Source organism: Saccopteryx bilineata, chromosome 2, assembly GCF_036850765.1.
Source record: "Saccopteryx bilineata isolate mSacBil1 chromosome 2, mSacBil1_pri_phased_curated, whole genome shotgun sequence".
Lineage (NCBI taxonomy): Eukaryota > Metazoa > Chordata > Mammalia > Chiroptera > Emballonuridae > Saccopteryx > Saccopteryx bilineata.
Window position 1 is genome coordinate 53504107 of NC_089491.1, and position 26189 is coordinate 53530295.

The 26189-nt window shown below is 39.8% G+C and overlaps 1 protein-coding gene across 5 annotated transcripts in view; it reads left to right on the forward strand.

The window, feature by feature from the left end:
* The window catches only part of TRPM6 (transient receptor potential cation channel subfamily M member 6), a 201118-nt gene extending 176229 nt beyond the window's left edge, over nucleotides 1-24889 (forward strand). For all 5 annotated transcript variants that reach the window (XM_066257076.1, XM_066257078.1, XM_066257077.1 and 2 more), the window contains 8 exons: nucleotides 991-1041; nucleotides 2495-2560; nucleotides 4381-4667; nucleotides 4936-5018; nucleotides 6095-6300; nucleotides 14186-14237; nucleotides 18974-19080; nucleotides 23067-24889. In XM_066257076.1, the coding sequence (XP_066113173.1) occupies nucleotides 991-1041; nucleotides 2495-2560; nucleotides 4381-4667; nucleotides 4936-5018; nucleotides 6095-6300; nucleotides 14186-14237; nucleotides 18974-19080; nucleotides 23067-23200 (986 nt within the window). In that variant the 3' untranslated portion in view covers nucleotides 23201-24889. The remainder of the gene's footprint in view (nucleotides 1-990; nucleotides 1042-2494; nucleotides 2561-4380; nucleotides 4668-4935; nucleotides 5019-6094; nucleotides 6301-14185; nucleotides 14238-18973; nucleotides 19081-23066) is intronic.
* Nucleotides 24890-26189: the final 1300 nt, after the last annotated feature.

A 26189-nucleotide genomic window follows, 5' to 3' on the forward strand; every position in this document is an offset into this window, starting at 1 on the left:
ATAACTTAGCAAACTGTACTGTGATTATAGTTTATACGTTTTCTCTCTCACTATTTCATATTTGCTTTTCTCTAGGGTGAGAGACATATCTACTTCACATCTGTCACAACTAGCATTATTTATATTGGGAGAAGAATAGTTTTATTATTATTATTAAATGAACTCTGGAAAGAAGAATCTTTTCTGCTGATCTTACTTTTTACCAGGCACCCCTAAAGGGAGGGGTTTTGGCTCCTTTCCTTACCCAGCAACAAAAAGGCAGAGACATCTATGAAATGGGGCTCATTATGCTGCTTACTCTACTAGGTATAAAGCAGTTATCACCACGAGACTGAAGTTCTCCACTTTAATTTTGATTTTATGAAATGGCAAAACTGTTGCAAAAGCTGTCTCTGGAGCCTTGTAATTTAGGACTTGAGCACATAATGGAGACCCAGTTAAACTTGCAGGAGGTGTTCTTAGCACACAGTCCTTCGGTAACCAAGTCCCTTGGTGTCGTGTTTTTCCCTCACTCCTTTGTTTCTGGTATATACCCCTAAATGTGATTCCATCATTTTGTTGTCATCTTAGGTCAGTGAAGTAGTCTGCTAATAACTTGATATTAATAATGTCTTTATATGGGTACTGCATCTTGGTAGGGAGCTCAGAGAATTGTGCTTCTGGGATGTCGTGGAGTGTGATGGGCAGCTGAGTGCCTTCCGCAGCCCAGAGGTATAATTGGTTCAGAGGAAATAGATCTTTGAGGCTAATATTACCTGTCTTTCTTCAATTCCCTATATAAATATGTTTGGAGATATTGCATTGATGATTGGAAGCTGTCAGGATACCATGCACAATAATGTGGTTAAAGGATATTAGGCAATCTTTTTCGAATATCGAGACGCTATTCTGATTAACCTGTTCAATAATAACTTTGAAGGCAATATATTCAGAAGCATGTATTTATCTCCAGCCAAGTAATTAACATGCCAATCTTCTCTATAATTTCAGAAATCTCAGCCTCCTTAAAAAGCCCTCAAGAGCTTCCCCATCATTATTCAGGTAGGATGCATGTGCACATAGACATGTCACCTGAGCTAAACATCTGTGAGTCTGCATTTGTAAACAGAAATGTTGATGAATTTGTAGTATTGATATGGCTCCCAACTTGAAAAGGTGTTGTTCGCTCTGATGAGAAGAATATTTAGATTTCTTACTTTACCACTGATTTGGGAAAATAAGGTTTAAGAGAATCTGAATTTAAAAAAAGTTTGTATTGGCAAGTTCATATTGTGAAGTGGAAATATGACCTTGAGACTGACTAATTCCTTACAAGTTCAAAGCCAGTCCAAAGGCAGAGATCTCTAAATTTTGGATTAGGGAAGCGACAGGCCTGAGACTACTAGTTCTTTGAGAAAGGGTGTTGTATCCTAGGGGTGCCCTCAGTGAACATAACCAACCCCACAGAGTAAGTTTAGCAAAGACACCTTACAAGGATGTAATTAAATAAGATGTCAAGTGTCTTGACTCTCTTAAGCAACATAACTTCACAGAGCTTCAGTTGTCTTTCTTCCATCATACTTGCCCTTCCTAGGGAACAATCTGTCAATGGGCTAATTGAGAATTAAGAGGGAAACACTGAAATGTTAAGTAATATTAACAACCAACAGGATTCATGCCATTGGGTGGTCTTTTGGGCATTGTTGCTGCCAGCATTGGATGAGATAATACATGCGCAAGCCTTTTATACAATCTAAAGCTTGGTACATGAATAAGAGTTTAATGGTGTGATAATTACCATTACTATTACATCAAGGACTTATGTTTTGGGTCCAGCAATAGACTGCCTTATCCTGAATTCTCCTCTTCAGTGAATAGTGCTTAGTGGAGTCCAGATGCCACATTCCAGGCTCTTATTACTGCGTCTTTCAGCTCAGCTGTTATACATTTTGACTCTGGTTGTCAACTTAAGGGAGTTTCTGGTGAGGAATACCATAACTCATATTTACTCTGATCTGTTAGGACATGGCTTTTAACAGGAAAATGCAGATCACTTGCTTCTAATTAAAATTGGTATTCAGCTCTCTCTGGGAAAAGAAGGTGAACTGTGCAAAGTCAACAGTAGATGTCTCCACAGTCCACTGTACATTAGATTCACTCTGGAAAAGAAAAACCAGGGAATAAAGACCACAGATTAAAATACTCTTTAAAAGGAAGTTTCATATATGTGTATGAACTAGTATGTGATTTGGTTCTCAGGGAGGCAGAGGTGATAGTCCTACCTTAGACCATGTTATATAATTTCACATCATCTATTCCTAAAATAGGGATATCCTGTATAAGATTGAGTTTAAGTACTGTATAAAAATAGATAATATTTTTGATAAAGGTAAAAATTAAGGGTCTTTGAAATGGAATATTTTAATATTATATGAATATATTGATGTAGGGAGGCTTTCTGTGGGCTCAGCCCACTGATGCATACTTAAAACAGTAAATCTGTTTTTGTTTGCAGCCATTGAAAGGAACAATTTAATGAGGCTTTCTCAGACCATACCATTTACACCAATCCAACTCTTTGGTGAGTGCTATTTCTACCTTCTTGAGGCTGTGCCAAGGGCAGAAGCATAATGTTTGAGTAAATCAAAATCAGATTTTGTTTTGCTGATGGTTGCAGTTTAGTGAGATTTATTTCCTTAAACAGAAACTTGTTAACCACCTGACCAGCATCTAGCATCAACGTCTAATACTATGGGGAGGGGACCCATAATGAGCAGAAGTTGGGAAAAAAGCAATAATGTTGCACCTGGCATTCACTGATTTAAGTCTGGAAGTAAGTAGGAAAGAAAAGAACCAACCAACCATGTGTAATAAACAAAGAAGAAAGCGATAAATGTCAGTACGGTAAAAGCTAACAGGCATCTGAAGAGAAATGCTTTGTATATTGTTTTTTATTTGTTTTATTTCATGTGGACTAATTGCTCTTAGCTCAGAAAGCAAATGTCATTTTAAAGGCTGAAGTAGTAAAGAAAAACAAGCTCGCATTCGCCGGGGCTACAAGAGTTTCTCTGTCCGGCCAATTGACAATACAAGAAGAGTCCCTACACTGCCCTAGATCTTGATTCTCCTCAGACTCTTCACATGGGGACAGATCAGGTGGCTTCTGATTGTTGATGCAGATGCCTTCTCTTCCACTTGGCTCCATGGCTGGGTTTGCAACGCAGTAACTCTTCTGAATACTCCAAAGAGATATCCGGTGGCATTTATATGAGCACCAAGAATAAATACTTGAAAATATGTTACTAAGCATTTACTAGACATGTTTTTTAGTAAGCATTTCAGTGTAAGAGTGAGAAAATCGATTTCTTTCCTGGTAAACTAGTACAGTGTTCACCAAAAAAGCCATTTGCAGCAGAGGTTAAAGGAGAAAATGAAATACAGGCTGGCAGAAGTTGTATATAAAATGTTACTTCTGTTGTGAAGCATTAAACACTAATCAGGTGGGATCTAAACTGGACAAGAATCGTTCCCTGTTCAACAGCCCAAAAGTGGAAGCTGTATAGCAGTTAAAGAGCATTTTGTGTATAAAAATTTTTAAGTGGGATTGAATTTTTGTAGCAGAGGTTCTAATTCACATTGGACAGGTTTAACAGTTAATTTTTACAACCCAAAGAAGGGATGAGAGTTATTTTCACTCCCATTTTACTGATAAAGAAAGTAAGGCTTTAAGTAACTTGTGTAAAATGCACAAAGGAAGGAGATAGTCTGGGATATGACCTTGATTCTATTTAACTCAACTGGGTTGAACCATGCATTCTCAACGGAGGTGATATCATCATCCCCAAGGGAACAAAAACATCCTTTTCTTTTTATGTATAAAGCAAAGATATACACATACACATGCTTATGTGTGTGTGTGTGTGTGTGTGTGTGTGTGTGTGTATGACACATAAATGGATATACAGTATATCTTTGGTATTAAAATGTCATGGGAGGGGCAATTAGAAAAAAGTCTAATAATGCTCATCAGGGGGATGATAATGAAAAACACAGAGTTAAATGATCTCTTTAGAAGTATTTGTCCTTACTACTTTGATTTTGTTTATATATCCTTTCTACTTTGATTTTGTCTTTGCCCAGTTATAGTCTATGATAAGAACAACTTAATTCTTGTATATCATCTGATATTTGTCCCTTCTCCCCCTCTCCCTCTTTATTGGACAACAAATAAGATAAAAACATGGTCCATGTCTTTACTTTCTCCTAGTTCCTGTGTAGGTGAAATTCTCATTTTCCTCTGATCATTTGGGAAACTAAACCAATTCTGAGTTGACATTTAGGATGTCCTTCATGTCACAGACAAGATCTCACTGAACTCCTCACCTACACTTCTCTTTGTAGCCGGAGAAGAAGTAACTGTCTACAGGCTGGAGGAGAGTTCTCCTTTGAATCTTGATAAAAGCATGTCTTCTTGGTCCCAGCATGGGAGAGCTGCAATAATCCAGGTGTTGTCTCGAGAAGAGATGGATGGTGGCCTCCGCAGAGCCATGAGAGTCATCAGCACCTGGTCTGAGGATGACAATCTCAAGCCGGGGCAGGTTTTCATTGTGAAGTCCTTTCTTCCTGAGGTTGTGCAGACATGGCACAAAATGTTCCAGGAGAGTACTGTGCTGCATCTGTGCCTCAGGGTAAGTCAGAAACCTAGAGCCCAGATGGACAGGTTAAAGAAAGATCTGGCTACATTGTGATTAACCCAAAAGATGGCTTATTCTTTTTTTGGAGGGAGTAGCATTTTGTTATTTTTGTTCTGTAGAGCTTTTTGCTTTTGGAGTGGGGAGAAGTAGTAGTTTAATAAAGCTGAAATTTACACATGGGAGGTTTCTAGTAATTTCTGATCATTAATTAGTGAGCATGTGATAGTAAACCAGTATTTTATCAATGCTCCCTATGTTGTAGGAAATTCAACAGCAAAGAGCTGCTCAAAAACTAATCTATACCTTTAACCAAGTGAAGCCACAAACCATTCCCTATGCACCCAGGTGAGGAAATAAGGGCACCCTCGCCCTTCATGTAAGTAGGAATTTCTATCTATTCTTCTCAGTTCTCTTAGTCATGAAAAATATGAGACCCTTGGGGAAGTTCCCTGAGACTTTATTTTTGGGCTCTTCTTTCTATAGTTCTGGAGACTGGTAGAAGAGAATTAGACATCATAGGGATACATAAATTACTAAGTATATATGAGTGGGAAAGAGAAGTTCATACAGAGGCCATGACTATGAAACAGGCAGATCCTGGTTTGGTTACTAATTCTGGGAACATTATGGCAGAGAAACATTTCTATTTTAAGCATAATGTTATCACCTAATATCTTATAGAAATTAGGAACTTTTTAAGAATGAATTCTTTTATTTTTTTTCCCAAGCAAGAGGAGGGGAGATAGAGAGATTCCCGCATGCACCCCGATTGGGATCCACCCTGCAACCCCATCTGGGATCATCTGGGGCCGTGCTCACAACTAAGCTACTTTGTTTTAGTGCCTGAGGCAGAGGCTCCATGGAGCCATCCTCAGGGCCTGGGGCTGATATGCTCAAACCAATTGAGCAGGAGAGGAAGAGAGAGAGAAGAACAGAGAGGGAGAGGTAGAGAAACAGATGGTCACTTTTCCTGTGTGCCCTGACTCTGTATTGAACCTGGGACATCCACATGCTGGGCTGATGCTCTACCACTAAGCCAACTGGCCAGGGCCAAGAATAATTCTTATTATGTTCACTTGAGTATTTCCATATGCTTGTATTAATTTAGCAAGAAAAAGCATAATTCAGTGCTGAGGACTTACAATAAAGTTGTTTTGTTTCATTTATAAGGAATGTTATAGCACATGGCAAGAAAAGTTGAGTTTGGTACTCATAAAGGAGTTGGAAAATTTCTTCAAAGAGAAGGGAGTGGGTAAGCATGGGAAAAACCCTCAATCTCTGCATTCCATAGAAAGGCAAGGGCGTGTGCATTAAGGCTCCATTAGACCAAAGTTAGGTAATCTCCCCTGCTGCTATTTGGTGACATTAGTCCCACCATTGCTGCCTTGTGAGGAATCATGGCTGCTTTTTCCTTCTCATAGGTTCCTGGAGGTTTTCTTGATCTACTGCCATTCTGCCAACCAATGGTTCACCATTGAGAAATATATGACAGGGGAGTTCCGCAAGTACAACAACAACAATGGTGATGAAATTGTTCCCACCAACACGTTGGAGGAGCTGATGTTGGCTTTCTCTCACTGGACCTATGAGTATACTCGAGGAGAGCTGCTGGTTTTAGATTTGCAAGGTGATTGATAGCCTAGGACTTGATACAACAAGCAGGAGGCAAAGTTCAGGAAATGCTGACCAGGAATTGCCTTCTCTATGTCATGGTCACCTACTATGTTTAACCTTATTCTTTACTCAAAGCCATGCTTAAGATCTTGTGAAGACATTCTGTGGCAGTCTTTTTATTTGTACTTTATTTTTCCAAAGTGAGAAGTGGTGGTGGTGGTGGTGGTGGTGGGGCGACAGACAGACTCTGCATGCGCCCGACCGGGATCCACCTGGCATGCCCACCAGGGGACTATGCTCGGCCCCTCTGGGGTGTTGCTCTGCTGCAATCAGAGCCATTCTAGCACCTGAGGTGAAAGCCATGGAGCCATCCTTGGTGCCCTGGCCAACTTTGCTCCAGTGGAGCCTTGGCTGCAGGAGGGGAAGAGAGAGAGAGAAAGAGAAGGGGAAGGGTGAAGAAGCAGATGGGCGCTTCTCCTGTGTGCCCTAGCTGGGAATCGAACCCGGGACTTCCACATGCTGGGCCAATGCTCTACCACTGAGCCAAATGGCCAGGGCCTTTTTTTTTTTAATGTGAAGACTGAATGATGGTATTTGTTTTCTGAAATTATTTATTATTTGTGAAACTGTCTTAAATGGGAATAACAAGATGTGTTAAGAACCAGGATGGGTAATATATGGAGTTGTTATATCTAGTTTTGAAGGGAGGTGGGGCCGTTTATTTCAGACATTGTATAGTGTTGATCATGAACACTTATTGTATTGTTTCCCACTGAGATCAAGGGAAAAATATAGGCAGATGATTAGTTGCCTAAAATTTAAAGACATCCAAAACTTTGATCTAAGCAAAGATAGACTTTTGCACCAAATTTTCCAGTTTTATGGTTTTACCTTGGACTTATGGTCACAATCACACTAAGGCATGCATTTATATACACAGAAAATTTAATTTCTAGGTATTTTTCATGATTTTGTGCTCACTGCTTTAACAATTTATAATTTAGCTTGCTCTTTTTGCTGTGTGCCTTGATGTGACAGTTTATGAAAGTACAGACTCAGTCTGAGAAGACGCGGTGCACTTATTTAACGGAAGCCTTTGATCAGTGCATCTCCCCACGATCCACACCTCCCATGTGATTTATAATCCCGCAGCATGAAACAGGTTGTCTCTAGCAGGCTTTCCTTGCAGGGACAGAACGAAATATGTATTAAGGTCAAAGTTTAGTCCTTGGGCTCACTGACTGGGGCTTTGGTTTTAAATAAGGGATTTAGCCCAGGAATTTTCACTAAAGTTATCTCATTTAATCCCAGAAGCAGCACCTCAAGGTAGATATTATAGGGAATTTAGGCACAGAAAGTTTAAATAACTTGCCCAAGGTTGCACAGCTACTTAATGAGAGAGCCAGGATGCACACTTAAGCTGGTTTGACCATCTCTTCTTTCCTTTCCACTGTACTATTTTTGATTGCTTCATGAGTTTCATTCCCATAGGACATAACCATGCTATGGTTCACTTAAATAGATTGGACCTTTTTCTTTTTCTCTCTGACTTCCCTACCTGACCAATCCTGGGATTCAGTGCTGAAAGCCAGGCTTGGAGACTGGAGAGAGTCTATATAGGCAATTCTGGGTCATTGTGAGCCCAATATCTAGTAAGGCTGCAAAGCCATTTTGGTTAAAATTTGTGCCACATGCTCAAGGATGTGTATATATATATTTTAAACTACATGTTAAGTCCTTCTGTCCTTTCAGATCTGTGCTGTTCACAGGTTATACTTCTAACTCTCAAACACAGTGTTTTAGGAAGCAATATAAACAATGTTAAAAGAGTCAAGATGATTCATCTTTTAAACCAGCAAGTCCGTGATCCATGTAAACCCAGCATGCTGATGCCCAAGGCATCTGCTTTTGTAGCTCATGTTGGGGAGAGGTTGATTGTTTTCATCTGTACTTAAGTGTCTGTGCTTTGAGTTTTGGGTGGAGTTGTTTAAAAAGCAAAAAAAAAAGAAACAAAAAAACAACCAAAGAAAAACTTTAAGGAATTAATGATGACTCTTCAGTGTGTTTTATATTCCACTTGAATAGGTTTTTGTTTAATGATGTTTATGTTTGGGGATTTTTATGCCTCTTAGTAATCCAAAGTGACATTAAACAGAGCAAATGCTGTGTTGGTAGTCTAGAAGAAAAAAGAGAATTAACTTTATTCTTTTGCTGGGCAATTATGTGAATTGCAGAAATAGGCCACTCCAAATAAACTATGTCAAAACACTGATCTTCAAAGAAGGGAAGAGAGGACATCATAGACTGGGTGTGGGGACATTGAGATACTTATTGGAGAGTTTGGCCAATTGGTTAGGCCTGAATTTATGAAGGAATACAAGTCCTGTAACAGTAATTGTAAGTAGTTATATTACTACTACTACCAGCTAACATTTACTAAGTACTAATTTTGTTCTAGACATTTGGCTAAAGTCTAATACATTATCATATTTAATCCAAACCAGGTTGGAAAGGAAAAATAGGAAGAACATAATGTTTTCTTGAGATATTTTAATGGTTTTGGCTTCAGTTTTGTTGATTAGTATTTCTGGTCTTTGGAAAGATGATGTGTGTCATCTGGGAAGGAGAGAACGGAGACTGAGAGGCCCAACAGCAGTGGTGAGGAGGAGGGGTTTTGGAGTCATAGTGTTGGCATTCGATTCCTGGCTTCACCACGAATTAGCTGCGTGATAGAGGGTGACCACTCTGAGTACCACTTTATTTGTAATTGAGGAAAATAATATGCACTTAATTCATAGGATTGCTAAGGGGTTGAAATGAGACAAGTTCCTGACACACAGTAAGCCCTCAGGATATGTTGTTGTTGTACTAGTCTCTGTGTGTCTCTTTAACATGGAAGTTAATCTTCAGTAGTCTGTTCTTAGCTGTGTGGTGGTCCTGCAGAGAGACCTAGCTTCAGTCTCTGCAGAGTGAAGCCCTGCTCAGCTGCTGTGGCTCCCTATTGCTTTGAGGAAAGGAAGGAATGAGGAACGCTCTGGCAGTTTATTTTTTCCTTCTCCTCTCTACTTCCTTCCAAGGAATTGCCAGTCATTCAGCCAGGAACTGCCGCACCAGGCCAGGAAGATGAATTCTACAGAGAGGCTTGATCAGTTTCCAGTCATGTAATCGTACAGTCATTTTCTATTCTCTTTCCATTTAAAAATCCTACATGTGAGGGCCTGAATCATCCTCATTACACTTGAAACTCAACTTTTAATTCCCTGCAATGGGAATTAAAGACAATGCATTTCAAAGTACAGTGGTCTGCAGCATATTTTTTTAAAGCTCACTATATTTTTCAAAGAAGTTTGGAGATATTAGAATTTTTTCTTTTTATTCAACAAAGCAGTTTCTGGAATAAGTAAACATTAAAACCAACATTATCATCATGAAATTCTATGGCTACCAAAAAGGTAACATCTTCCTTCCCACAGGTGTAGAGGTTCACTGATGTATCCCATGGTGGCTGGGATCAGAATGTAATTTTCTGGGCTTCTCATAAGGGCATGCTGCATATTATCTTATACATAGGCATTTACTCTGTTAAACTGGTAAAGAGATATCATTGGGATTTTTAAATGTGAAATGTCTTATTTTCTATCATGTTTTCAAATATGTAGGAGAATATGTAGGTAGGATGGGCACTGGTGTTAAAATTTGCCTTTTGGGCGATTCCTGTGTAGCTGGGAGTGGCAGGGTAGGTGGTGCTGGTGCAAGGGGTGTGCAAGGGGTGTGCAAGGGGTGTAGCGTGACCGATTTTCTGGGCTGCTCGCCATTTGCCCTTTCTGCCATTTGAAAGCCTCTGAAAATATATTTAATATTTAAGCTTTGAACTGTCAGATTGGGTTTAGGGATATGAAGTTTTGTGGATATCAAATCTTCATTCTTATAGGGACATTTATACATTAAAAAACACAGTACTTAAGGGAAATGAGGTAATCAGAACATGACAGCAGTGAAAAAAACCAGAACTTTACAAAGTAAAGATAATAAAAATAGCAGTTGACATTTTTTAACACCCTCAGATCAGACACTTTGCTAAGCAGTTTGTATAAGATAGTTCATTTAATCTTCTCAGTAACCCTATAAGAGAAGGCTTGCTATCATCACACTTTCAGATGACTCAGCTGAGATTCAGAGAGATTAACCACAGTGCCAGGGTCTCATAACTAGAAAGTGATGGGGCTGTGAATGAAACCCAGATCCTTTGACTTTCTGCCTGCAGAACAAGCAACAAAATTTAAAGTAAACAGGAGCAGATGTGATTTTGATAGACTATTTTCCCCTATAAAGCTTCCTTTTTTCTAGTTGATATGACCTCTTTAGGCACTGTGAGTAGTCCCAACTGAAATTTACAGTTTACTCAGATATCAGCCTAAAGCTTTCATCAGCTCTGGGATTTTCACCCTAAAGTTAGGACTGTGCTTTAATATGTAAAGGGTTTGCAGTCTTTAGTCTTTCTACTGACCTACTTGGGATATCAGTGTGTTTGTCATTCTGTTTATTTACAACAGAGTTCAAAAAGCAGGGGTTCCTTCTTTCTTTCTTTTTTTAGTTTTTTATTTTTCTGAAGTTAGAAGCAAGGAGGCAGTCAGACAGACTTCTGCATGCACCTGATTGGGATCAACCTGGCATGCCCACCGGGGGCGATGTTCTGCCCATCTGAGGCATTGCTCCCTTGTGCCAGAGCCATTCTAGCACCTGAGGCTGAGTATATGGAACCATCCTCAGTGCCTGGGCCAACTTTGCTCCAATGGAGCCTTGGTTGCAGGAGGGGAAGAGACATAGAGAGGAAGGAGAAGGGGAAGGGTGGAGAAGCAGATGGACACTTCTCCTGTGTTCCCTGACTGGGAATCAAACCTGAGACTTTCATGTGCCAGGCCGATGCTCTACTGCTGAGCCAACTGGCCAGGGCCTAGGCTCTTCCTTTATATACCTGTGATAAGAAAAGTATAAAGAGCCCAGCCTCTTCCTATGATGTATATTTAAAAAAGATAAATGACAAACAAAATACGTTTTTCACACTTGCCCTTAAGTCTATGTTTCAGCCTTACTTTCTCTTTCCCTAATCAGAATCAATGTACAAAGAGATTCTATGCCAAGGGTTCTAAAGCATCCCTGCATAGAACTCAGAGGGTCTGTGAATTCTGGTGAAAAACAAATTGCACCTTTGTTTTCACTAATCTATAGCTGAAATTCACCATTTCTTGCAATTATAATGGAGAAACCACAAACCACAGTGGTAGTAGCAGTGCCCATGACTATTTGCAATGCCAATTACAGATATTAACATTGTACATGTGCCTGACCAGGTGGTGGTGTAGTGGATAGAGCATTGGACTGGAATGCTAAGGGCCCAGGTTTGAAACCCTGAGATCGCCAGCTTGAGTATGGGTTCATCCAGCTTGAGCACAGGCTCAACAGCTTGAGTGTGGGGTCGCCAGTTTGAGCATGGGATCATAGACATGACCCCGTGGTCGCTGGCTTGAGCCCAATGGTCACTGGCTGGAAGCCCAAGGTCGCTGGCTTGAGCCCAAAGTCACTGGCTTGAGCAAGGGGTCACTGGCTCAGCTGGAGTCCCTCGCTCCCCAGTCAAGGCACATATGAGAAAGCAATCAGATGAGATCGAGTGTGTTCAGGGTGGGATGGCCATAGATTGGGAAAGCAATCAGTGAATAACTAAGGTATCACAACAAAGAATTGATGCTTCTCATTTGTCTGTCCCCCTCTCACTAAACAAAACAAAAACATTGCACATGCATTGGCAGATATTTCAAAATACTATTCATGTTTATTGTTGGATAGTGTGACAGTTATTAGATTTGTGCTAGATTCTGTTATTAACGTATTAATAAAGAAGCACATATGTGGCAGTATAACAATTTAAAAACTATTTTGTATTTCATTGGTTTCCTTTGTAATACTATGTATTTAAATTATATATTTTATTTATTTATTTAAAAATTTTATTCAGAAAATTTAATATAATGGGGTGACATTGATCAATAAGAGTACATAGGTTTCAGATGCATTTTAGAACATTATTTTGGCCCATTTTAGAACATTATATTGGTCAGTGGGTCAGTGGATAGAGCTTCAGCCTAGTTATTGACATCCCAGGTTTGATTCCTGGTCAGGACATACAGGAGAAGCTACCATCTGCTTTTCCCTGTCCTTCTGCTCCTTCTCTCCCTCTTCCTCTGCTGCATATACTTGATTGGTTTAAGTATGGCCCTGGGCTCTGAGGATAGTTTGGTTGGTCTGAGAGTCAGCCTTGGGTGAACAACTTGAGCATCAGCCGCAGGGGACTTCCGGGTGGATCCCAGTAGGGGCACCTGCAGAAGCCTGCCTATCTCCCCTCCTTTCATCTAAAAGAAAAAAAAGAACATTATTCTGAGAAGGGGGTTCCGTAGTTTCATTAGGTTAACTAAGAGGCTCATGACAAAAAAGGTTGATAATAAGGTTATTCTCTTTATTTTCTTTTTCTTTTTGTTTTCAGGTTATTTTCTTAAGAAAGTCAGTTTCTTAGGGGAAAAGTCTATAAACTGTAAGGATTATGTTTTCTTGTGAAAGGTTTAGCGTATGGTAAAACATACAAATCATAGCAAAACTTTTTTAAAATAGTAGGTAGAAAACTAGGTTTTTGTTTTATTTTGTTTCACCAAATAGAAATATATAATGTTATAAATTTTATATTATTTTAAAATAAAAATTTCATAAAGTTGCATGCAAGAGAAGCAGTATTGATTAGAGGATGATCTCAGAAATCTTTGCGTTGTGTTGTGCCTCAATAGTACATTCTCCTGTCTGATCGGCTTGCCTGAGAAACATTTCTGTGTTGGAAATGAGTCTCTTCACCACTTGCATTTTATAACAAAGATTCACTTTGTGGTTGTATTGATCTATGTTTTGATAAATGTTAGCTTTAAATTATACTTACGTTATCCTTTTATGCACTGGTGTCATTTTTTAAAATGCAGGTATATTTAATCAAGAATAACATATTATGTACACTTGTTGATCAATGTCACCTTGTAAAATTTAATTTTCTAAATCAAAAAAATAAAATAAATTAAATTAAATCTGAGAAAGAAAAAAAAGAATAACATATCATATCCAGGAATGTGCACACAGCAGTAAGCATACATCCCAGAGAATGTTGACAACTGAACACATGTGTAACCAGCACTCAGGAATTTGGGGGTATCTGTATCCTACTGTTTTTAAATGCTACATATATGAACGTGTGTGTGTGTGTGTGTGTGTGTGTGTGTCTTTGATGCAGCAGACGTTGTACCTGCAGAACCACACAGCACCTTGCACCTTGCTGAGCAATGATGGGCTCCATCGAAGGAGACTAGGCACTAGTGGAGAGACACAGCTTTGGCTCAGCTTGAACCCTGTCATCGTCATTTGTGTGCTGTGTAACCTCTGACAAATTGCTTAATCTCTTTGACCATCAGCATACTCATTGGTAAAATGAGACTATGAGGTGCTAATTAATACTTTTTAAAAAATGACTGCTAATAAGTAGAGAAAAACAATTTGGAATATCTAATATATAAGAGTAGTAAATAAATGGTGGATGCCACTATCAGTAACTGTGAAAATACTACTAAAACATTTACTTGTGGCCTACAGTTTATTATAGTATAAGAGGAGGTTATGGGCAACTGGATTAACTAAAATTTTCAAACATGCCAAGATAATTTTTTATAGTACAGTTAATTTACATGATGTTTAATTTATTACAGGGTAAGTGTAGGTTTAAAGAAAGAAATTAAACTTTGATTTTTCTTTTTGAAATCCGAGAAAATGAAATTCCCATTTGCTAAGTGGATTTTCTTTCTTCTTTGGAGGTGTTGGAGAAAACTTGACAGATCCATCTGTTATAAAACCTGAAGACAAACAGTAAGTTAATTTATGATGTTATCTTTTGGAAAATTTCATTTAACACATTGTACGTGGTTTTAAAAAAAATAATTTTTACACACATGTATTTCTTGCCTAGATCCTAGGGGGGTTTTGAGGCAGTTCTTATCTGTATATCTATATCCATATCCATATCTATATCTTTATCTGTTCTCTGTTATATATACATCCAACTACAATACAATAAAACATGGTAAGATTTAGAATATAATAAGATTTTAAAGAAAGCATAGATTAGGAAATGAGGGCAAAAAATATAGAAATAATATAAGATTAAATCTGGAGTCAAGTTAGTACACATAAATGGAACTTATATAAACGATTGCAGTAGCCAGAACTTTGTTGCAAATTTGACTTGAGTTTTCCAGTGGCCCAGACAAAAGAGAAATATGGATTAGTGCAGTCTCTATAGGCTTTAGCATAAAAACAATTAATGTCATAGGAGAAGCATAGTTTCCTTTGTTATCTGCACAATATAGTTATTGCATTTTATCACTGGTCTTCCATCAAGTGCCTATAAAATAAAAACTGAGGCATAAAGTTCGCCCCTTAGTAACGGCAGTTCTGTGAGAGGCCAAAACAATGAGGCTCAAATATGGAGGATCAGATTGTTTGTTAATTAAAAACTGAAATTTAAATTATATGGAGGGGTGAGTCATCTGCCTGGCCCTTGAATCCCATGGCATTTTATCCCATAAACAGATTTTTGGGAAGACTTGGCAGTGGAGGCTCTGAGGCTGTATTCTTCTGTTAAGGGTGGAGTAGAAAGAAAGAAGTGATGGTGTTGATGAAGGACTGACCAATAGAGCAGGTGACAGTAGTTCTCACACAGGAATTTTCATTATAATCACCAGGAGAGAGCTTGTTGAAACACAGACTGCTGCCTCTGGAGTCCCCGCCCCATTTTTCTGATTCATTGGGTTTGGGGTGGGGCCAAAAAATATAACAAATTCCCAGATGATTCTGATGGTGCTGCTGACCCGGAGACCACACTTGGAAACTGCTAGCATGCAACATTTTTATTTCTAAGTGTCAATACTTGGCTCTGGGTTGTAAAAAAATATATATGAAATTATGTATGTGAGAAATCCTTGTACAATAAAATCTAAAAATTTTACTTGCCTTTTTGCAGGAATCACACTGTAAATATTTATGGCTTTAATGCTTTTACAGAACAATCTACCTTATCTCCCCATGTATAAGATGCAACCCTTTTCAAAAAATTTTGGATCTAAAAACTGGATGCGTCTTATACAGTGGTCGTAGTTTGTTTTTTTACTTGCATTTCCCTCTTTTTCACACTTGTTCTACACTCGTTGTAGACTTTTAAATTGCATTTCCCATTTTTCGTGCTTGTCTTTTTTTCAACTTTCAGGCCCCAAACTTAGGGTGCGTCTTATAAATAGGAACGTGTTATACATGGGGAAATATGGTAATCTAACTGTGATCTCATCTACAGGCTTCTATGCAAAGAGACCCATCTTAAAGTATCAGCTATTCCTGTGTCCTAGATAATAGCTAGAGAAGATAAAGGTGAACCTATGCATCAAATTCCTATGGTCTTTGACCATGCAGTTCATGTTGTGACTTTTAAGAGTATAGATAAAAGCTTTGTTATTTTACACTTTAGCAGAGCTAAAGTGTTTTATCTAAGAATATTATTTCTTCAGTATCCCTGTGTGTCTAAGGGTTTATAGTAGGAATATGGTACTTATAAGTACTTTATAACTTTGCGGTGAAAAAATTTTGCATACATAATGAACCAAGTTTGTATATACTCTATCACTTATGTCATTTAATATGACCTGAATATTTCTATCTTTTAGAATTCTAAGATTATATTATCCCACTTGACAGTTGAGTATTTAATTGCATCCTATAGGCCAGTGGGTCTCAATGTCTATTAAGGTCACCTAGGAAAATTGTTTTAAAAAGCTGCTCCGCACGGGTATCAAATCAGAATCTCTGAGGAGAGGGCCCTGATGTCTGTATTTTTTGAAAGTTCCTCATGTGATTCTGACAGACAACCAGGGTTGGGAACCTCTGTCTTATGGCAGACTTTTATTTTTTATGACTTGAAGATAGAAACTCTGGAAACTGATAGGACAGCATCATTGTAACATTCCTGGTTGTGTGGGGTCACCTAATTTTGGGTGCAGATTGGTCCTCATGGTGAAGACGAGTGGAAGTGCTATTTTTTTTGCAATGGTGGCGAGGCCCACGTTTCGGATGCCCTCTGTGTGTGAATAAAGGTTTGCTGAGCAAAGCACGGGCCCTGGACGAGTGCCATCAGCATCATCTTGGAGATGATGAGAAATGTAGGATCTCAAGGCCCTCCCTAGATCTCCCTGAATCCAAATCTAACTTTTCACAGGATCCTAAGCTGATGTGCTGCAACTTAGAGTTTGAGAAGCATTGGTTTCGGTGATTACTTTTCACATGTTACTTATTTTACCCTTAACAACAACTTCTGAGGTAAACATCTTCCATCTCAGCCCACAAATGAGAAAACTGAAGCTCAGTGAAGATGGTAACTGGCTTACCAGGAGGAGGGGGTTCATGAAAGAACAGTCCTCTATCAAAAGAGAAGATTTTTTTGTGGCACAAGTTCTGATATTGTCTCTGAGGCTTGCTGTCCCTTTCCTTTTGCAAGTGAAGACAAAGTCCTCAGGCCTTCTCTCCCTAGTCCTCTCTGGCACCTTCACTTGGTACTCGGGTCATAAGCCTACACGGTGCTGCCTTAGTTATCCGTAATTTTGAAATGCGTCTTTTCACTTACCTGGATGGTTTGGGGTATTTGACAATTCCGAAATGATTACAACAAGATATTCTTTAGTAAATCTGTGCATAGATGACATTAATTAGTGTTTCCTTACATGTGGAACTAAGCTTCTACCGACGTTTCCTGTGCTGTGAAAAATCTGGAAAACAGTTGTATTTATTTCTTTTAAGAGCTTCATTACCTGAGATTGCAAGGCTGTAGGCATGCTGTAGGATGTAGACCCAATGAATGTCCCTAAAACCCTTCTTACCCCCTCCACTCCTGCACAGGGGGCAAACGCCTCATAGACGCCTTTTACAGTAACTTTGATTCTTTTGTATTAACTTTCACAAAGCTCACAGAAGGAAATGATTTAGCTTCTCATTTTTATCTGAAAATCAGTGTTACATCTCTAAGTGGGGGTTTCATGTTTTGCTGGAAGGAAAAGGTAGCAGGTATGCAACGCATGAGAATAAAATATTCCAACAGAGTCTTGCTGGAAAGTGGATAAAGGGAATTCTCCATTTTAGTGACAGAGAAAAAACCCCACCATCATTTTTCACTTTATTGCCATCATGGAGTCTGGTACTAAATATCAAATGATTCAACTTTCTTTTGCCACATTGGTTTCACCTTATTTGAATTTTTTTTTTTTTTAACCAAAAGGACTGAAAGAGAATAGTTAATAAGGGCAACTTATGCAGCCGGGTAAATACCACCAGAGTTGTACTTTGTAAGGGCGATTGAGTGACCAGGAAAATTAATCCTGGGTGTCTGTTCACTTTGTCTTCCCTAGAGATTTCCTCCACCTACTTGCCTCCAAGCAAAGAGGCAATCTGAGATCAAACTGACATCAGCCCTCATTCTGAGCCTGGCACATCTTCAGAGCAGCTACTGTTATTCTGCCAAAAGGAAGTGGAAATTGAGATAAATGTTTCAATACTTGGATGGAAAAAAAGTCCATTTTTACACCGCGTCCCTTTTGAAAAACCGCATTCCTTAGAAGCAAAGTTTATTGTTTCCTTTTGTGATAGTGAGCCTTTATTTTTTTTCTTAAGACGTGATATTTAAGAGCGGTAATTGAGTTCAGATTTTAAAATGTGCTCTTTCCACTCTATGTGTCATTAAAGTAAAATATTAGCTTTCATAAAGTTTCTTTGGAAGTGTTTCTGGTGTGCTGTGTTCCGTGGTGTGTGGAGCGTCAGCCTGAAGAATGATGGTTGTGCGTGATCTGATAATGGATGAATGTTGATCCTAGAATCTGCTGAGGATCTATTATAATTACAGAGTATTCAAAATGTGTCAAATATATACTGATTCTGTTTGTGATTTGTCACCTACATTTAGCATATGTAATTTACTTCCCCCAAAATTATAGCAGTCTTGTCTTTCAACAAAGAGCCCAGCCATTGCAGTTTGCAGGGTAGAAAGCAGATACCAAAAGCTGTCAGGATTGATGTAAGGTTTTGTCTGGTGTTTGTTTTCAAGGACATAGTTATATTTAGAAAGGTATTTGGGTTTGAAACAATGTGTGTGAATCCTTGCAGAAGGTGCGTTTTGATAGCAAGTTTATTTTACTTTTACTTTACCTTTACTTTACTTACCAGAATACTAGTGGAGCATTTGGTATTGAAGGTCATCCTCTTACCCAGGGCATTGAAAAGGGTCTCAGTGTATTTTGGTTCAGCGTGGTACATAGAAAATTCCCTCTTCTATCAGATTAGTGCTGAAACGAGTTTCACAGTAGGTCTTGGATTTGGGTACAAAGATTTCAGTGCATTTGAATTTTAAATGTGCAAACCTAACATTGTTGCTTCCCCAAAGTGCTCTGTCCTTTGTTGGTTCCTTCGAGTTTGCCGGGTTACTATGGGATACTGTTCAGTATCTCAGAGAATCCTAGTCGAGTTCTTTTTTCTTAGCTGTGATCTAATTGATATTCTGATATTTCCTCTAGATCAACAGGAATGGTGTTTGGACCAGCCAATTTAGGGGAAGATGCAATTAGAAACTTCATTGCAAAACATCGTTGCAACGCTTGCTGCCGGAAGCTCAAACTCCAGGGTATGCCCCGACCAATTCTACTTTTTTTTTCTAAGTAAATCTCTCATAGAACAACATCCATTATAACCTAGGATAGAGTAGAAAACCTTAATCATATTTTTATCTTATTCGCAATTGAGGCCTGACTTTCTGACTACAAATTTTTCAAGTCTCTAAAAGGGATTAAAAAGGACAGAGATTTACTTTAGGTTTTGCCAAAATGTGATAAAACAACATTGGGCCCAGTACTTGTCACAGTCTGTCCAAGGGAAAAGTTCTACGGACTTAATTGGGGTAAAATGGACTGAGGGTAAAATGGTCTCTACACCACTCCCCATCCTTGGGTCCAGAGTGGTGCCCGCAGTATTTCTATTCTATTCTTATTTACTTACCGGACACATGGGAGGGCGGAGAATGGAGGGAAACACAACTGTCAATTAAAGTAGTGCTTTTCCTACAAAAACCTGCCACTTCTTTTTATTATTTATTGAATTTATTGGGGTGACACTGGTAAACCCCTGCCACTTTAAACATACGTGTATATATTTTAAATCTGACCTGATAACATCGCACATTTTTTTTTTTGAAACCAATATGGTCACTACAGAAAACAGTCCTGACGTAAAGGCAGGCAGCTGGAAGCCGGTGCCCCGCCTTGGCAGACTCGGGCTGTCGCATTCTTTCCTTTTATCTCAGAAGGGACACTGGATGTCTGTCTCAGCCTGCTCACTGTTTTTCTTACATCATACCAAACTTGCCCTTAGAATGGAATTTCACATTTTTTAAACAGAGTACCCCTTCCTGCCTTCTAATAAAAATGTACCCTGAGTGCCAATTTACAACAACAAAAAAGGGCAAATTCTAATCTTGTTAGCATTAGAAGGAGAGGGTTGAGAAGCTGTTGTTGACAAGACAGAGATAGGACTGGGATTTGGATCAGGCTTCCTGTTCCAGTGAGAAAAAATCTGTCCGACAGAGCTGGTGGTCAGGGTGTGGATGCAGGGTGGGAGGTCAGATGGGAGCAGCGGAGAGGGCAGGGTTGTCACTCTCATTCTAGCTGCCCAGGACTTGCTCTTACAAACTTGCACAGCAGACCTGGGCAAAGAGATCAGTCCGTAGCACGTTGGCTGAGCTGCCCACTGGCTTCCTCTTTGTTCAGAAGGAACCCAGGAAGGATCTGGGGCTGCACTGTGAGGGGCATCTGGCCCTCCAGGTGCTGACATATATCTGAGTCAGGCTATCATTGCCCGTTGAAGTTGGCTCATTAACTCAGTGTCCCCAGGCGCTGGCCTCTTCCCATGGCTGATGCATTGTATCCTGGACAGGGCAGCCTCTCATTCCTGGAGACACAAGGACTACATCTGATCAGCCAGGAGAAAGGGAGACTTGAGGCATAACTCACTGCTTCCATTCTGGAGTCCAGATAGCTGTTCTATATGATTAAGTTGGAGATCATTTTTTTTTCAACCTATACTGGTGTGTTTGAGTAAATCAATAATTTGTCCATCTCTAGACCTAATCCATGGTTCCTTTCAAAACCTTAGTTAGCACATTTAAGTGGAAATAAGAAACATCTTCAGTTACTCAGTTATTTGGTTATCTGAATTAAAAAATGTTTAGTCTTGTCAATGTAAAAAAAATCTTTCAAACCTGTAAGAATTCTTATGAGTTTATTTGAGCCAAACTGTTGACAATTGCCAGGAAGCAGTCTCAGCAGATTGAGGAAGTGCTCTGGAAAATGGTGGTTTCACCACTTATTTCATACCTCAGAACCGAAGGGGAAGGTATAAGGGCTACGTGAACTTGATCGGTGATAGATTAGGGAGGCGGTAGACAGCAAGGGGGGAGGATCTCTGGGAGTGGACAAAAAGTAAAAATGTACATACAGAAACTTACATAGGGAGGCAAAAGATAGGTATGTTTATTAACATGGTAATAACAGTGAGGGGGTTTATTGGTTCCTGCTCTGGTGGGATGCCAGGCCCTGAGGGGGGCAGAAAAAGATCACCCCTACATTTCAAAGGCATGTTATCAGGTACATTATTGCAGATGAAAAAAGGGAACAGACAGGCTTCAAAGCAAACATTGACTTTAGTTCCGATAGAGAATAACTTCCTAGTACATGACTATCCACCATAAACCGCTTTTAGTTAAAAAGTTTAAATTTCAGCCCATCCTGTGTGGTTACTTTAGGTCCCAGAGTCTGTCAGGCCACCGTGTAGGCTCCCTGAGCTCGTCAGGTTCAGCATGTAACCCCTTTTTTATCCACAGTCTGGAAAACCGAAATAGGGGTGGTTTTTCTTTTTTGCTTGATAATGTTTTATCTATCTATCTATCATCTATCATTTTTAAAGAGACAGTTTAAGACCGTGCCTGAGAACCTGGAATCCAAAGCGAGACAGTTTGAGGTCATATCCCAGTTCTGCTTCTTACTCAGATGTGACCTGGGCCTCGTTCCCTCTTCCATACACTGGGGATAATAACACCGATCTCACAGAGTTGGTGTGAGGATTGAAGTCATATATGGATATGTCACTAACTGTTGGTTACTATTAAACTATAATTGGAATTATTTTTATAACCAGGTAATTCCCATTTAACATTAAAAATACACAGACTATATGTTTTAAGGTTAAAAAATTTAGTTAACAAAGTGGTATGCAGACATTTAAAGCCCATTTTTCTCCATACATTTCTCCCTAATGATTACTCCTATTGATATCACCTCACACCCATCAGAATGTCTATCATCAATAAATCAACAAATAACAACTGTTGACAGGGTGTGGAGAAAAGGGAACCCTCCTGCACTGCTGGTGGGAATGCAGACTGGTGCAGCCACTGTGGAAAGCAGTATGGAGTTACCTTGAAAAATTAAAAATGGAACTGCCTTATGACCAGTAATTCCACTTTTGAGGATTTATATGAAAAAACCCCCAAAACATTAATTTGAAACAATAGATGCACTCCTATTTCATTGCATTGTTATTTACAATAGCCAAGATATGGAAGCAGCCTGCGTGCCCATCAGTAGATAAGTGGATAAAAAAGCTATGGTACATTTATATAGTAGAATACTACATGGCCATAGAAAAGATGGAAATCTTACCTTTTGCAACAGCATGGGTGGACCTGAAGAGCATAATGTTAAATGAAACAAGCCAGAGAAATATCATGTAATTTCACTCATGTGTGGAACCTGATGAGCAAAATGAACTAAAAAGTAAACTCACAGAGAGCAGACCAACAGCTGTGTGTGTGTGAGGTTGAGGGGGCTGGGTGAGGGGGGTTAGGGGATTGAGCAAAAACTGACAATAAAAGAGGAGAAACTCTTGGACATGAACAACAGTGCGGTGATTGCCAGGGGTAGAGGGTGGAGGACGGTGTAGCAGGGAGAAGTGCTGATGGACCCAGACTTGCTGGGAAGGTGAACATAACAACATGACGTGTAGAGATGTGTTGTACCTAAAACCTGTATAATTTTGTTAACTAGCGTCATGCCAATAAACTCTTTTGATAATTTCCTTTTCAAATGGAAAAAGTAGGCTTTAAGAAGCATAGGATTCAATAACTGGATGTCGCATTCGTAGGCAGTGCCAAACCCAAGGACAACTTTATAAAAGCTGACTATTGAAACCTTGAGATCGCTATTTGGGCTGAACTCCTTGTCCCTGCCCAGCGTTCAACAGTGAAATGCCCTGTTCCCAGTTTGGCCTCACTTAACTCTGTTCAGGCTGTGTCTTAAAAGGCATTGCGTATTGAGTCAGGCAAACAAACTTTCCTCCCTGGCTCCAGTGATCACAGGCCTAAAACAGCACTGGAAAGCGAGAGCCGCACATGGGCGTGAATGAGGCCGGTGCTTTGGACGTGGATGACGGTTTGAATTTCATATGTGGATGGCCTGAGGAAGCAGTGTCCTCTCTGAGTACTTGCAAAAGCTTAAATTTCAATTTATCTGCACTTTTGAGGATTCACATAAATAACCATATTAATTGTCTTTCTCGCAGATTTAAAAAGGAATGACTATTTCCCAGGAAGAATAAATTCGACCTTTGGATTTGAAATCCAAGTAGAACCAGGTGAGGGGCCTCCAGCAAGGGAAAGAGGCAATAATCCTCCAGAAGACCTCACTCGATTGTAAGAAAGGGGAGAAATAAGAAGATGACAGCCCTTGTCCTCCCTTCCATAACATAGGTTGACTGGCCTGACACTGATTATGTCAGAGCTCTGTCAGGATGGCCTTATCCTGTGGGCCATATTGGGACCTGCCTCCTGATCCTCATGACTCCTGTAGCCTAAAGACCTCACTTGTATATGAAGATTGAGTTCTCCTAGATGTGGACTTGTGTGCAGGGTGCTCTGTGTGTGCTTGTCGTCCTCAAGTTCCATAGGAAGACACTTGGAGGCATCGGCCTGGAACCCCCTTCCTTTGCTCCTCATTGCTTTAGCTGGTCTCTTTGATCCTTTGGAGCAGAATGCTGTTGCTGAAGAATCAGGGAGATGAATTTAATTTATTTTCTCTTTATGTGTGCACACTCAAAGCCCCACTGCTATTCATCACCTCACCCACATATTGTATTTATGTATATATGTGTACATAAAAAAGCTACTTGACTTCCTCCTCTCTCTTTTCAGCAGCATGGGGCTTTGAATTACAATAAGAAGGAAAACCATCAATGAGTGTGTATTTGCACAGACGTAAGCACACTCCTGCACAAACTGACCAGTACAAAATTAGTGTTCTGCTGAAATCTAGATGGGTTGGACGTACTGTCGGCGACTCAGATGATGCCTGGGCATTTCAGTCTCCTCTGAAAGCAGGGTAAAGGGCCATCCAACACAAATGCCCTTGCATCTCTTTGTTTGTTTGTTTGTTTTAAAAGGGAATAAGGATATGCAAAACTGGAGATTATTAAGGAATGTTTTCCCTTCCTAAACTCAAGGGTATGATCAGTTAGAGAGTCATCTAAGCCAGCCTCTAAAACATCACTTCCTTTCTTAAAGCTGTGTATATTGTATTACAGGTGAACTTACTTGCTGTCAGATCCTATGGAGAAAGACGGGTTTCTGATTAAAAACATGCTTTGAAGGTGTTTGCTTTGTTCCATTGCAGAGTACCGGTAGCGTAATGAGTGCTGTGTATATTTTATGTACAGCCCGAGAGCATGTAATCATTTTGGAAGCCCAAGGGGAAGGTCCCCGAAGCTGTACATGACAGCCGTGTTTGGGGATCAGGCATTTCCCGTTCGCACTGTCGGATTGCCCTATGTCAGGACAAGTGTGAGCTTTCCACACCAGGAGGAGATGAGGCTGGGATCCTCTGTCTTCACCCCTGCATCTCCTTTGCCTTTTTATAGACTGTTCCAGTCTACCACAGGCCTCCTTTGTTTGAAAAAATTCACCTTATCTTATCCTTACGTTAGCCTGGTAGCTTTTTAAATCAACACTCCTGCATTTGTAGGTTATACTTTAGGGGAAATTGTGCCCAGGCATAAGGGGATGTAAAAGCTAAGAATTTAGTTTGCCGACAATCATGTCTGATTCTTATAAGATTGAGTTGCACAAGGGCTGATTTATACCCCTTTTATTTTGTTCTTGCAGGTGGTGGGAAGCAGGAAATCGGGTGATTTCTTGATTGGCAATTGAGGATAAAATGTTATGCTCTTTTCAGAGTTTAACTGTTCTATTCTATTCTCCAAATCAATAGGGATCTATTGGTACTCAATTCAGTGCTGTGTTCAGCTACGGAAAGTGGCAGCTTGCCTGTCCAAGGGCCAAAGTAAGGCATTAATTCAATGGTCAATTATTTGTTATCTGGAATAAAACTTGAAAACAAATACATTTTGATCTCAAATCTATGCTGTGCTCTTTTCTCTTTCATTTTTTTTTAAAGAAAAATCACCAGAATAATATTAGAAAAGATGAACTGTTGGGTAAAACTCACTGTGGGATTGCTTGCATGCAAATACTAATGTGATAGTCTTAACTTGGAGTGATTCATGAAAGGGTGGGGTATTGATTCATTCATTTGGTCAGTTTTATTCAATAGATATTTATTGCCTTCTCTGTATCATGTGAGTGAAGAGGATGCAGTAAACATAGCATTTCTTTGCCCTCAAAAGGTTTATGTCCATTTTCCCTCCCTCCCTCCCTCCCTCCCTCCCTCCCTCCCTCCCTCCCTCCCTCCCTCCCTCCCTTCCTTCTTTCCTTCCTTCCTCTCTCCCTGCGTGCCTCTCACCCCTTTTCTCTGTCTCTCTCTCTCTCCTTCCTTCCCTCCTTTCCTCTGTAAGACCAGTAGCCACGGCCATCATCAGAGCCACTTGGCCCATGGAGGTTCACATTTGATTCAGACAGACGGCAATGAAGCAATGGAGCCAAGAACTGGTGGACCATTATATTTAATCCTAACTAGCACCTGGTGGGCAAGAAATACACACAGTGGGAAAACACGTCCCTTTCCATTCAGGGCTCCTAAAGCCACTGACTTATCCAAGTATTCCTAGAATCAAAGGTTTCTACCTCACCAGCCTTATTCACCTCTATTCCCCATCTCCTTCTCTCTGCACAAACTCTGCACAAACTGGCTTCTCCTTTAGCACTCCGCCATCTTGGCTGCCTCTCTTCTGCAATGCTAATTTCAGGAACCAAGAGAGAGCGAGCCCCCCCATCTGCCCATTTTATAGTGTAGAAATCAAAATCTTTAAGCCAATATACAAATAAGGAAGTCTGATACAAAGTCACTTATCTGAGGCATAAATGGGATTTCTCATAAGAGTGCACCACCCAACATCATGGATCAGTCAAGGATGTGGGGCAAAGCTTAGTGTTGAGAAGATTTTAGTATTAAAAGAGTGAGAAAGGCTTAGTCTTAAAACTAAGCCTTAGGCTATAGGACCCTGCCTGCTTACAGCCTGTCCCCCACACCCAATGCAAACTATAAGTGAGAAAACATATACATTATATTTGCAAACTTATTTGACCCACACCTTCCTTTTTCTCTTTCTCTCAAGTTTGAATTTCTCGTTAGTGCTAAAATAAAAAATTTTACTTCTGGGCAAATGTTGAATCTGAAGGTGTGTCCCATGCCTTGTCTGCCAGTGGGTTGTAATTTCAGACCCGGATAAGAAAAT